Source organism: Sander vitreus, chromosome 16 (genome assembly GCF_031162955.1).
Source record: "Sander vitreus isolate 19-12246 chromosome 16, sanVit1, whole genome shotgun sequence".
Classification (NCBI taxonomy): Eukaryota; Metazoa; Chordata; class Actinopteri; order Perciformes; family Percidae; genus Sander; species Sander vitreus.
The window spans coordinates 18157983-18172442 of record NC_135870.1 but is presented as its reverse complement, the minus strand read 5'-3'; the positions used below and the strand labels follow the sequence as shown (position 1 = coordinate 18172442).

At 41.3% G+C, this 14460-nt stretch overlaps 1 protein-coding gene across 2 annotated transcripts; it reads right to left on the bottom strand.

The window, feature by feature from the left end:
• Window positions 1-457: 457 nt before the first annotated feature.
• crkl (v-crk avian sarcoma virus CT10 oncogene homolog-like) lies at window positions 458-14460 on the bottom strand. 2 transcript variants are annotated; one of them, XM_078270970.1, is made up of 4 exons: window positions 13902-14460; window positions 13202-13514; window positions 11982-12456; window positions 458-2959 (listed from the first exon to the last, which is right to left on the bottom strand). In XM_078270970.1, the coding sequence occupies exons 2-4, from the start codon at window positions 13510-13512 to the stop codon at window positions 2825-2827; spliced, it is 921 nt and encodes a 306-aa protein (XP_078127096.1). In that variant the 5' UTR covers window positions 13513-13514; window positions 13902-14460; the 3' UTR covers window positions 458-2824. The 2 variants fall into 2 exon arrangements, with proteins under 2 accessions (XP_078127096.1, XP_078127095.1); XM_078270969.1 differs by having other exon boundaries at window positions 13202-14460.

The following is a 14460-nucleotide window of genomic DNA, read 5'->3' as shown; positions in this document are numbered from 1 at the left end:
ACAATTCAAAACAACATGCTTATCTCTAGTGGTAAAAGTAATTGTAAAGCAATGCTAATTCTCAACTACATCAGCCAGGACTTCATCATATTAACATTTTTTAGGACCTATTGGGTTATACTATATACTTAGGTGTTATTTGTACCTGGTTTGAAAAGTGCTGAACAAACCGTCACAGAACATGCCCATCTGACATGCCCTTGAAAAGTTTTCCATTACCATCTTAAGGGTCAGCTGACTTTCTTTTATTAGCACTTCATTAAAATTCATTAATTGCTTCCTTTCTCCTGGGCGCAGCCAGAATCAAAACTGGGACTGTCAAAAATTAGAGCAAGAGCAACTGTCCTGTGCTCTAGATACACAACCTGTGATGCCAGGCTACTGCAAACATCTACACACCCACCCATCTGTTAAAAAGACAACATGCACAGAGGACAGAGACACCAGACAGAGCGAGTTAAAGAAGTAGACGTAAATTTTATTTACTCGTTCTGTACATAAAGGGTCAATACCAGCACAGGTGTTAACCATGGGAAATATTAACACATGTAAATGGTATAAGAAAATAAAAGGCACAATTTTCAATTCTTAAGTAAAAGACAGGTTTTCCTAGAATATGAGAAGAGAGCACAGTAATACTGTTAATGCCATTACAAAACAACTCAGAAGCATGAGAAAAGCAAGTTCACTTCAAGAAAGGAAATAATCAGGGTGTATTGCTTAATTAGTAATTTCATCAAGTTCGATGAGGAAAACCCACACTGGTTTGTTTGCACAGACGAGTAGGGATTAAAATAAGAGAAACCTTTATTTAATAAGGAAATAAATGACATTAAGCAGCATTTGACCAGGGAGAACAATCTCCCTGGCCAAGAGGTCATGCACAGAGGCAACCAGCAGGCATTTTCCCTTTTGTAAATGTCACCGTAGGTACTTTTTTTTTTTTTTTTTAATAACATTATTAATTTTAACAGAAATGCTTGATTTACTAGCAGACTATAAACGGACAAAATAAAAATAAAAAAATAGGTATACAACTAAAACTGCACAATATTACTCTGAGTAAACAGCTGGGAAACGGGGTGAAATGGTTATTACACCTCCAATTTTTACAGCAGAAATCTAGGCGTCAGCACTGTTTGCACAACTGTTTAATCCTTGACTTCTACTGGTCAAATTGGTTGCAGCACATTAGGAACAACAATGCTTTCCACTACTCTGATAGAGCCTGTTTGCATAAAGAGAGACAACAATTGTGCAGAGACCAAATATTAGGTGAGAGAGGGGATTGCATGCGCTAAAATATGCATTTAGCTTACTCTCTGAAAAAGGCATTGATGGGATTCTCATGGACTCACTTCCTCCTTCCCTGACCTGGAATTGGGGTTTCTCACCTTAGTGGAAAGCTTTCAGTTCTCATGCCCACACTGTGACAATGCATTTTTAACTAGCCTTGTAGTCAAATGCTTGTGGGAAGTGAGGGCCAGGGCTATGGCCGTTGCTATTTGACTTTTGAAAACCTGTTCAAAGCTTGGCACTCCTATGCAGAACGTTGAAATATATCTTCTAGTGCTTGATGCTGTTGGCATTAAAAACCTGCTAATCTCTAAGCAATGTCCTTTTCGTTCAAAATAATGTGAAGGACAGTAAAGAGAGGTACCAAGTGGACATGCAAAGTTAGCCCTCTACCATACATCTACTCCAAGCCACAAATAAAAAACAAACAAAAAACACTACTGTTGATCATGTGGCACAAATAAGAAAAAGATGAAATCACATATGGCCGTGTCATGTCTTAACAGATAAATAATTTTGAAGAGTGGATGGGATCATGGGATCTATAATGTCACAGTACAACCTAGATCCTCCACAAACCCATGTCTCCTGCTTTCTCCTGACTCCAGTCAAACATCACATAAAAAACCTGTCAACCTGAATAACTCATGACCAGTATGTGTGCGTGTGCGTGTGTGTGATGGTTTAGGTACAACAGTGACTTGATTGTTTGGAGAATAACATTGGACTGGCTGGTTATAATGCGTTCCATTTGTACTCGGAAGTCGGATTTTCCGAGGTCAAAGTCTTTATGCTGTTTGAATGCAAAAACAGCGTAATGCGCCGTTATCAACTGGTATTGCTAACAATGGCTAACCTGGCTAGAGCTAACCCCACAATAAAAAAATCCAACTTGTAAATGATAAATGGTAAATGAAAAACGCATTCAACTCGGGTGTGACGTCCTTCCCAGCTCTGGCTTCCGAGTTCCGAGGTAAATGGAACGCACCATTAGCTCCTCAGTGCTCTCCCTCCATAGGGAAATTGCTGATCCCTACTTCGTACAAATGTACTCACATCAACAATACAAACACACACCAAACACTTTATGTCCCCAAGACTTCAAATGTAACAAATATTGAGAGAATAAAAAAACAAAACAGACATTGTGTGTGTTTTGTGGTAAATATCTATTGTGAACACATACGCACTTATACATACGCACACACATACACACTCACACTGATGCCCAGTGATCTGGAAATGAAAAGGACACAAATGCAAAAAAAACACTGCCCAGTCTGGAACCAAGTCATAGGAAAGGGAACTGGGAGAAGTGGGGTCAGGTTTTTAGTTTGGATCCAATGTCCAAAGCTGTAAACAGTCAGAAAGCCTTGCAACGGTTGGCAACAACAGAGGGGTCGCTATCATGGTACAGCCCCAAGCAGGCAAGCACGTAACCGTGGTGACACTGGCGGGAAAGGTGGAGACAGCCAGCAGATTCAGGTACAGGTCGATTCTGGCGAGAAGGTTCAGTCGAACTCTTGGGTCAGTCACTCTCATCTGGATTCTGGGGGTCTATGATTTTGACATGGGTGAATGGGAAGAGACCCCTCCGTCCATTCACCTCGCCCTCCCACTGACCGCTGATGTTCATCCGCAGAACCTTGACGATGTCACCAACCTGAGGGCAGGAGGACAGGAGGCTGAGTTACAGGAGGAGGGCTTGTTTGCAGTAAAAATTACATAAATTAAAATGCAAAACTTTAAAGCACTGTAGTGAAACTTAAAATACATCGGATTCATTACTTTCTAAAAGAAATGTAGTTTTAGAGTGGAGTTTTTCATACCACAATGGCTTTACAACAACCAAGGGCCACATTTAATGCCTTACAGTGCAATGAGTGCATACACTTTTTGTTTAGGAGACCATGATGTGCATGTAATTCAACCAGCCAAGGTTATCGCTGTGTAATTTCTGTAACACGACATCTTGAAAACCCAGGACACTTGAATATTTTGGTGTAAATTAGAACACAATGACCAAAAAACTCAATTCCACATAGCCACCTATCAAATATCACAATTTCTACTTTATGAACACGCAACTCCTAAACATGCTGCACTACTGCATTTGCTATGGCGTAATCAATGAAGTTAGATTATGCGTCTTATTTGTTAAGTGTACGTTTTTACACTGCTATCTGCAGACAAAATGTCAAGTCAAAGGGTTAATTTAAACTTTGAGCTGGTGATTAACTGCTGCACCGGTCTATTGTAAAGATGCAAAGAAAAATATAGCAATAGCCCAAATAAAAAACTAAATACATTCAACACATGGCCAACTACACTGTATGTGTGTATGAACTTCAACAACATCCAGTACAACTGATTTATTAATACACACTTTACAAAAATAAATATTTATGAGCTCTTCACACCCACAGAACACTGTGGTTTAAAACAGAAGACAGAAGCACAGAGCCGTCACTGGGTTTAGGACACTGAATATGACCCCAATCTGTTCAAAGCCATATGTTCTTTATCTGGATTAGAAGGGAAAAGTCTCCATCGTCAAAACCATGATTAAAACATGATTGTGAGGGATTTGTAGCTTTAACTTGAGAATGAGGCTTCAAGGACATCTAGTCCGAGGCATCATCTGTAACAAGAATCCTTTACGCAATCCGGGAATGACAAGAATGCTACTTAGTCATAAAAAGCTTCCATGGAATCTGTCAGGCAAAGAATTATAAAAATCTTCAACTTGCCTCTTTGAACGAATCAGGATGTAGCAAAACTAGATTGCTATCACTTAGGTTCAAGAAGACTTCAAAAAGGGTTGAAAAATAGCTGCCCCTGAATGCAGACTTAATTCTTAAGTATGATGAATAAGATCTTGTTAACCTAGTACTTAGAATTTTTAATAGAATTAACAAATCCTACCTTATCAAAATGACTGTACACAACGCAAAAGCTTGCGGTATAAATTTAGGTACAGCATATTCAAAAAAAAGAATCATATCTAACTATTAAGAATGCAGTAATGAAAAAGCAGACTGGTACTATGCAATTAAACAGTCTTAATATCAAACCCTTAAACAAGGACACAAACTGAACCCTTCCTGAACTACAGGGGCTCCAAAATAGTCATAGTACAAAACCAAAAGGTTTTTGCTCCAAGCCATGACCTATTCTGATCCAGAGACAGATAGAAGAGACATGATGAGACGCAGTAAGGTATGCGTCTTCAGTGCAAAGCACCAGTAAATAAAAAATACGGCACGGTTGAATTTCAGCCTGCATGCACGTTTCGTAGCCTAAAACAGAGCGGCTTGTATTGGTAGAGAGAGCAACAAGTTAGCGAACTGCCGAGTCGACCCTCTCTGCTCTCCGTCTGCTCAGCTGCTAGACGGGCTGCAACATGTTGTAAGGTTTAAGCAGATGTTTTTCGGGGGTAACTCCATTCACTTTACTGGCAGTATTGACAATAGATAAAGCCACCGTGTCTTGAGAAGCTCTAGCTTGTTGTTTTATTGTTCACTTTTAACTCCCTTTACATCAACTTTGCTATCTCTTTTTCCTCACAGCGGCACTCATACGCTACTCTGTTACCGCTCGCTCTCCTTGCGCGACCACACGGGCACTGCCGTCACTCACTTAAGGCACCCTGCCATTCTCGCTCTCACTTACGCTACTCTCGTAAAAATGCAGTATACACTCACCTAAAGGATTATTAGGAACACCATACTACCGTACATGGTGGTCATAAAGGGATGGATATGGTCAGAAACAATGCCCAATTGGTACTAAACTGTGCCAAGAAAACATCCCCCACACCATTACACCACCAGCCTGCACAGTGGTTACAAGGAATAACGGATCCATGTTCTCATTCGGTTTACGCCAAATTCTGACTCTACCATCTGAATGTCTCAACAGAAATTGAGACTCCTCAGACCAGGGAACATTTTTCCAGTCTTCAACTGTCCAATTTTGGTAGGTTGTGAAAATTGTAGCCTCATTTTCCTGTTTTTAGTGGAGATGAGTGGTACCCGATGAGGTCTTCTGCTTAGAGTTTAGATTCTCTGCCCGAGCCGTTATTTTCCGCCACTATACTCGGGCCGGGCCCTTGATCAAGCATTTGTGTTTTTTTTAATCATTACTTTATTAGCCTAATTGGGTGGGGAGAAAGCTATGCTATAATCAGAAATATTATCTATATAGGCTATATTTAGGCCGAAGTAACAAATGTGTCCAAAAAGTTACACAAGTTGGATTACAGTTACAAAATGCAACACGTGTCATGCGCGGAGTCTCCTCCTCTCGCACACATCACACCGGGGCTGTTGGGCTGTATGGTGTAGTTTAAGTGCAACATGGAGCTTGAGGATGTAGGCTAAAGAAAAAAAGAAAAATTACCTTTGAGCAAGTTTGGAGGAAAGTCGGAGGTATGGAACCATTTTAAACAAGTCTTGGGCAGTGACAACATATGTGTCGGCTTTGTCGAGTGCATTAGGCTAAGTGCTGCACGCTGCTCGCCTATGACAGCAAATAAAACGGGGACTTGGATGATGAACAGACACATGAAGCAGGCTCGCCGTGGCAGAAAAGATGATAGTCAGCCTTCAACGTCCTCTTTTGTTACTTCTCCAAGCATGAGGGCGAAGCATGCCCTCACAGAGAAATGCGTTGAGTTCAAACAACTGAATTGTAGTTGAGAACGTCAGTTATAACGGCCCACGTATTAAAAAAGTGTCTGGTTGAAATCGGGCTCGGGCTCATAATTCCAGTTAATGTGTCGGGCCGGGCCGGTCTCAGACACAACGTGCACGGGTTCGGGTTGGGTCGGGCTTGATTGTTTGGGTCACATCTAAGCTCTACTTCTGCTGGTGTAGCTGATCCGCCTCAAGGTTGTGCGTGTTGTGGCTTCACAAATGCTTTGCTGCATACCTCGGTTGTAACGGGTGGTTATTTGAGTCAAAGTTGATCTTCTATCAGCTGGAATCAGTCGGCCCATTCTCCTCTGACCTCTAGCATCAACAAGGCATTTTCGCCCACAGGACTTTTTCCTTGTTCAGACTATTCTTTGTAAACCCTAGAAGTGGTTGTGCGTGAAAATCCCAGTAACTGAGCAGATTGTGAAATACTCACACCAGCCCGTCTGGCACCAACAACCATGCCACGCTCATAGTTGCTTAAATCACCTCCCTTTCCCATTCTGACATTAAGTTTGGAGTTCAGGAGATGGTCTTGACCAGGACCACACCCCTAATGCATTAAAGCAACTGCCATGTGATTGGCTGATTAGATAATTGCATTAACGAGAAATGTAAAAGGTGTTCCTAATAATCCTTTAGGTGAGTGTATATTTCCTAGTCTTTAGGGACCTTTAGCATTCATTTATCTCAACCAATTGTTGTGGGAAGGTCTGCCCATCTTTGAGCTGCAAAGGTAGTATTAGAACTAACATTGCTCCTGCTGGACAGAAAGACTCTCTCTGACAAAGAGAGAGACACATCCAAAGGACCGTATAAGGCTACATCCACACTAGCATGTTTTTGTTTTAAAACCCCTATCTTTTGCTACGTTTGTGCATTGCGTCCATTCTACTCCTTTGTTCCAGGGCCCCTAAAATGGAGACATTTGGAAAAGCGGCCGATTGGGTTTTAGCAGAAAAACACTGGGGTTGCATTGTTGTAGGGCTGCAACAACAAATCGATAAAATCGATAACATTCAATTATTAAAAAAGTTGGCAACGAATTTCATTATCGATTCGTTGTATCAATATGCCACTCAGTCGCGGAGATATATAAAAAAAAATAAAAAATAAAAAAAATTGTGTTGAGCGCAGCAGCACGGAGCGGAGCAGAAAGAAGAGCAGAGCGGGGGTAGAGGAAATACGGAGAGATCCGTAACCTTTGTTCTGAAACACATGGCAGAGGCAGAGAATCAGTACGACCTAAGTCATCCAAGGTGTGGGAGCATTTCACACTAAATAGATCGGAAACGTGTTAATTGCAAGATAAGCAAAAGCGACATGGCATGGCACAGGCGCACCACAGTCATAATTCAGCACCTAAAACGTAAACATGTTGGAGTCCTTGATGAGGAAGAAGGGAGTTCAACAGCAGGGTGAAGTCACTACAGAATCCTACTTTTGTTCCGTTTTGAAGTGAGGAACGTAACGTCCCTCCAGTAGCTCTTCTGGTGCTGGTGTGGTATTTACTCGTTATCCAGCCTGACAAGCATGACAAGCTAGCGTTAGCTCGTTAATAACAGTAGTAAAGCAGGGGTGGTATAGTTTGCAAGACTAAAGACACGTTTTTATTCACTCGCCTTTTTTGGCCCATTCATTTTTCAATCTATTGTCATGTATATATTCTGTGCTTTGTCCCATATCACTTATTGTTGACAAATATTTGTGTGTGTTGTAGTTTTTAATTTCATTTTAAAGTTCTTTTATAGCACTTGGTCATCTTAAGCTGTGTTTAAATGTGGTGTACAAATGAACTTATACATGATGGTAATAATTTAATAAGCTTCAAGTGAACGTGTGTGTGTGTGTGTGTTGTCTGTATCTGCTCTTTGGGTTACTTACCTTTACACAACTATTAACTAAAACAAGTATGTAAGTATGTACTGAGTTGATGTAAATTAATGTTTTTGTTTTATCAGATTCATCAATTAATCGAACAAATAATCAACAGATTAATCGATTATTAAAATAATAGTTAGTTGCAGCACTACATTGTAGTCTAGACGGGCCGAAACAGACACCTTTGGAAATGACGACGCAGACGCCACATAAGCTCCCTGATTGGGTCTGTGATTCTGATGGTCTGTGATATGCGTTTTCAGGCATGTTAGTATGGAGATCACTTTCGTTTTAAAACGGCAGTTTAAAATGAAAACGTAGTAGTGTGGTTGTACCCTTAATAAGATTTTTAGAATCAAAATTAACAACTTAAAATCAATCATATACCCTATTAACAGTGTGCGAGGAAAGACTTTGAAGTTTGCATTACAGTTTTCCTTCAGATGCCTCCTATATAGTCTTTTGCTTCGTGCCTGTGGGTGAGGTAGTAGCCTATTAGCAGCCCATCTACATTCCCTGGACTAGCAGATTATGGAAGTTCAGATACAGTTTCCACAACAGCAGCACAAGTGGTGGTGCAGAGGTGTGGTAATGCAGGTCTGAAAAAAATTATGAAAAAGACACAATGTGAATACTCTCACAGCAGCTCTGGTCACAGATGCACACTGATGGGCTGGAATTCTTTGCTCTCATGTTATGGTTCTAGTGATGGAAAGGAAAATAGTGGGCCTTTTTTGGCAGCTAGCTTAGCCAGGGTGTAATGACTAACAAAGAAATATTTTAAATTAACTGGGCTTACTTACTACTTAATAGTGATTACTTAAAAAAATATCTTAAATCCACTAAAAACACTAAGGGGCGCTTGGGACATCACTAACTTGATAACACAACTAATAACTGGAGCAGCCATCAGAGTTGATCAAAATAGGGCTTCAACGTGTCCCTGCTGTGGCAATTATAAATGTTAAAGGAGAATTCCGGTCAATTTCAACACGTAGCTCTGTTTGTAAATTTGGAGTGCTGTCAGTAGCAAGAAAAACTAAACCAATCAGTGCTGCCTACACCGTGTTATCCTCCTGCTAGTGTTAGCACCTAACAGGCTTAAACAGGGCAAGTTTTAAACTTGTTTTTAGCCTCTTAACATGTTTAAAATGTCATTAAAAGTGCCTACCCATGTGAAGTGATTCCTTCTGAGTGAACAGTGAATCTGACTGCAGTAGATGTGAAAGAAATGCATGAAAGTTATGCTAATTCAGCTTTGTTTAGTTCCAGTGTTGAGACAGCAGTTAAGAGTGCTTAGGGACCGTCTACAAACTACAACACAGAAAAGAGATACAACAAAAATATGTAGGCTATTAATTTAATGATTAAATAAGGTAGTGTCTCCAAACTTACCTCAATTATAACTTGTCTCCTGCTAGTTGTACTACAGCACTTACTTTTAAAAAATAAGCATATGCCTATTTTTGACAATATGTTTGCATCTCTTTTCAGTAGACGGTCCTGAAGCACTCCTTGCAGTATCAACACCGGAACTAAACAGAGCTGAATTAGCAGAACTTTTATGCATTTCTTTCACATCTACTGCAGTCAGATTCACTGTGTTCACTTGGAGAAAAAAAAATCACTTTACATGGGTAGGCACTTTTAATGACATTTTGAACATGTTAAGAGGCTAAAAACAAGTTGAAAACTTGCCCTGATTAAGTCTGTTGGGTGCCAACGCTAGCAGGAGGATAACACGGTGTAGGCAGCACCGATTGGTTTCATTTTTCTCGCTACTGACAGCACTCCAAATTTAAAAAACGACAGAGCTACGTGTTGGAATCGACCGGAATTCTCCTTTAACGTGAAAAAGTATTCAGAATATTCTTTGTGAATTAAGTGTGCTTTGGAGTAAAACGAGGTTCGAGGGGACTTCCTTTTTTTAAACACGGTGACACTACACGAGTCTACTGAAGCTACAATGATGAACAGTGCTGTATGTAATGTATTTAGTCTTTCAGAATCCAATCTGCAACTGTAGCTGCTCTATACACTTCACTGCTACACCATACGATTACACAGAATTGCATTAGTGCCAAATCAGTCAAGTGTTAGTTTCAGTTCTCAAATGAGTGCCATTTGTGAGCACTCTCTCCGTCTCTTTGTGGAGTTGGTTAAAGTAACTTAGTTTATTAGAAGTTTCCATCTCTACTGGGTGCAGCTGACATGTCTTGTTGAGCCATTCAACTCATGTCACAGGGTCAGTCTGAATGATGTATTAGGCATTTTCTGAGGTGATTGTTGAGATCGATTGTCAAGTGTAAAAAAAGAACACAGGGAAGAGAGTAGAGAAGTCAAGACTAATGTTAGAGGGAGCTGTCTAACCTTTAGCATGAATACCATTCACCAGTTTTACTCATGTTCCAAATTTACACCTCATTTCAGTCATAGGGACGACGTGTATCCTTGTACCCAGCTGTAGCGGCCTAGTTTACTTCCTACATTCACTGACACACTGATGCCAGTGAATGGCAGCAGAGATAGGCCTCTCTTTTCCATCTCTCCCCTGGGGGCATCACTACAGCTCAGTCTGCTATCAGAGTGGAGCATTTTGGAGCCCCGTATATTCCTGAAGTGCACATTATGCATTACATTACATGCTCCAACATGTAAGTGTAACCACAGTCGATTTGTATTAGTCAGAGTGCACTGCTGAGAAATGCAATCAAACAGTGCTGCTGGCAGAGTTGCTGCCCATTTAGCAGCTAGCTGGCTAGCAGGAAGATTGAGTCTGAGCCCGAGTTGAGGCTATCAACAAGTATCATCCCACCACCACTGAATCAGCATGCAGCATGATGCCAGTGCCCAGAGCAATAAGTGTAAGTTGACCAGAGATTAATTTAATGCACATAAACAAACACCAACAGGTAGGGTCTAGAGCGGCTGCTGTTGGGTTCCGAAACTTTTGGTGTGACCATGAAGCAAGAGCATAGCCTTAAATGTAAGGAGGACAGCAGAAGAGTCGCAAGCCATCTCAAGGCACTTTCACACATAACCAACAAGATTGATGTGGTAACTCTGTAAGCAGCACTGGTGTTTTCCCCTCTTCTCATTACTAGCTACAGACTCTTACAATTGCAATGCAGAATGTAGTAAGACCTTACAAGAAATGGTGCAGTGTTATAAATATTCTGCTTTAGGTGTAAAAATCGAAACTGTATATACTTTTCTCTGTTATAATGCATTTTTGATGTGTGTTCTTTGAGGACTGTCCAAATTCGAGACATTTTCAGATAATAAAAAATTATAAGAGAAATAAATTATGTTGCCCCATTATCTCTTGTTATGGGTTAACTTTGTCCAAGGCAAAGCATACTGCTTAGTACTGTCAACAATGCCTACGTGTTTGACCTGGGAATTTAACAGCTTTTCCTACTAGAGATCCCAGTCAGGATTTGAGGAACAAAAAAAACTTTCAAACTTTTGTCTGTCAAACAAACTATTGTCAACTTAACACCCCCTGAAAAGCTTTGTTTTTTCCTGGACTCCAGTAGTTTGAATTCTCACCTTGCTACAGTGATGTACAGGTGGATTCTAAGACCTTGTAACATCACTGTTGGTTCAACACAGCATACTCCTGACCACATCCAATGACAGAGGTCAGAGGCGAAAACCGGCTTGAATCTTTTAACCAGAGAGGGCGGAAAAACACTGCTTTTCAGCCTGGTGTTAAAAGATGCTGAGTAGCCTACTGCAACTTGGCACAGAGATTTACTGCACAATGTTGCATTTCAATTAAGAAAAGGTACTGGTGAAAGAAAAATCTGATATACTGGTTATGTGACAAACAAACTGGATTTCTCACGTCTTGTATTCTAACTACTTGTAAATTGTCCCCAGAATTTACAACTATTTGACCTACTTCATAAAGACTATTAGGGATAACAAGTGTTGTTAATACTTAATCTCTAACAAAATCGGAAATCCATTAAAGCATACTTTCAAAACAGATGATGGAGTCAATGGAATCTCCTAGAAAGGCAGGGAGGAAGAGAGGGGAGGGAAAGAAAAAAGCACAAAAGACAAAACACATTTTTAGATGATTGAAATGTTTTACAATACCTCTAAAGCAAGAGCTGTTTTGTCGTAGGCACATGGCACTCGTTTCTGGATGGCCTTTGCCATTGCGGGGCCGTTTTGCAGGGACGGTAGAGGGGCGATAACTGCTCCAGGTGTGCCAGGGGGCAATGGCGATGGTGTCTGGGGCTGGGCATAGGCGTGGACGAGGGCGTGGGAGGGCTCAGGGATCCCATAGCTGTTGGAGTTGCGAGACCCATAGGAAGGCTGGCCAGGATGAGGTGAGGGTCGTACCAATTTTTCCACATAGGGCACAGGGATCATCCCGACACGTCCCTCTTTACTCTTGGCGCTCCACCACTGCTCCTCTGGCTTCTCCAGGATAATAAGGATCTCCCCCTTCTTGAAGGGAAGGTCCTCTGCATCGCTGCCAGTGAAGTCATATAGAGTCCGCACATACTCCAGGTTCTCCTCTGTGCCACCCATGGGCTGGATGGGTCCGCTCACTGTGCTTGGGTACCTTGAGAGATTATAATAATGAGGCAAAGGAAGGAGATATATTGTGATTACCATTAAAAGGAAGCCCACTCTCAAGTGGATATTATGAAAATTCAGAAATGGTTGGACGCGTGAAATCGGGAAAAGGTTTCCCTCTAGCATCACAGATATTTTTTGTTCAATAAAAGCCGATTTTAGGTCAAAGTGCACATTTTACATTTCTGAAAAAAGTGATTAACATGGGCCTCTCCAAGAAACACTTGCACATGAAAGTTTACTAATGTGGAGTATATAAGTAGTTGGGGAAATGGTTAAATAGAATATCCAAGGTATTAATGTCCAATGACAAAATGCCACATACAGAATGATATAAAAACACTCAACTGTACGGAAGCAGATCTGTGTAATGACTGTGTAAGCAAACATTGCTAATGAAGTACGTAAATGTGCAAACCACAAACTTTACCAGCATCTTGGCTTACTAAAGCCTTGTTAAAAACAGTAAACTGGATGTGTGGTGATAGTGCAAGTGCTCCCACCAGTTTCAAATTTGGCAAACAGAATGCCTCATGACATATCAGCAGGGCACAGAAGTCTGACTAAAAGTGGGTTAGTTCTGATAAAAATAGACAACCTACTTAACCTAGATCAGCCAGTCTTTCATGGTAATACATATCCATAAGGCCCAAATGGTATTGCATTTTATCACGGTGTATACTTCTTACAAGCATGGTAGTTAGTGGAGGGGTATCAGGCAACATTCCTACCTGGGGGCTGGCTCTATCAGCGTGGTCGTATCCAGGTAGTGGATTTTGTAGAACTCCAGGAGAGCAGGGAGGTGCTCAAACTCTTGGTCACCTATCTTAAACCTCTTGCTGGGCAAAGAGTTGATGATATAGTGAGATACTTTGGAGTTTTCAGATACTGACAGCACGTAGTCGCCAGGGCAGGTCGAAGAGTCTCGAACAAGAAACATGCCATGTCTCTGTCCTTGTAACCTATTCTGTGCCTCTTGTCGTGACACGGGTCCAAAATACCAGGCGGACCGATCAGCTGAATCAAACCGAGCAGTTGACATTTCTGTTCAAAATAAGTTAATATTAGTCTAACGTTACAAATAAGAAGAAAAAGATTACAAAACTGTCTAGATAATAAGTTAAAACGTGTATGCTGGTTGGAATTGGCCAATCACAGCAAATATGAGGATTTGGAAGATGCAGGGCAGGGCATTCGTCGTCCTGTGAGGTTTTCGAGTGATTTCTGCACAAACGCTGCAGGGTCCGGAGACCTCTGATAATAATAATAATAATTATAAAAAAAGAAAAGAAAAGAAAAACAACCTGACGTTTTCAGAGACAAGCTGCGACAGGCTTGATCCAACTTTGGAACATAATGTGGTTCCTGTGTTCAGCAGTCAATGGCTGAGTGATTGTTAGAGCGGCCAAAATAGAAAAACTAAAAACTTACGACAAACATCGACGGAGAGCGAAGCAACAAATGATCAATGAAGCTTCCCTTTTTCGTTCCGCTTTCCGAGAAAACACCGGGCTACTCTTCTAATAATGTATCTCCTCCAGTCAGTGCCAGTAATGAGAACGGAAAAGGTGGCCTCACTTTTTCATCTGATAAATCCTCATGTCGGCAAAAAAGGTCGCCAGTAGCCGCGGGTCGGAAACGAAATGATAGTTTGTATCTTCTTGGTCTTACGGTGAGGCACACGTCATGGAAATGCGTTTTTGAATCCCCTTTCTCGAGTCGGAGCAGACTTTTGAGGCAGCACAGCAAAAAAAATGGCGGCCCGCAACACGTCTTCACACCAACAATTATTTTACAACAGCGACCTGCGCGTGCATCTTCTCAGGTGCCAGTACGTTATGCTGTAGCTCTCGCGTGCATTCCTGACTTCTTACGAGGGATCCCGGTTTACCGATTCTAAATGTTCTACTTTCCCTTATTTCTGCTCTTCCCCCCCCTCACCCGAGCCACTAGAAGTGCGAGTACGAGACCGAAAAATGGCGACGGGAGG

Coding starts and splice junctions, on each gene's coding strand:
- crkl (XM_078270969.1), bottom strand. CDS start 13,512: ATGTCAACTGCTCGGTTTGATTCAGCTGATCGGTCCGCCTGGTATTTT. Junction 12,457..13,201: donor CTGATAGAGCCAGCCCCCAG/GTAGGAATGTTG, acceptor TAATCTCTCAAG/GTACCCAAGCACAGTGAGCG. Junction 2,960..11,981: donor AAACAGCTCTTGCTTTAGAG/GTATTGTAAAAC, acceptor TCCTGCCCTCAG/GTTGGTGACATCGTCAAGGT.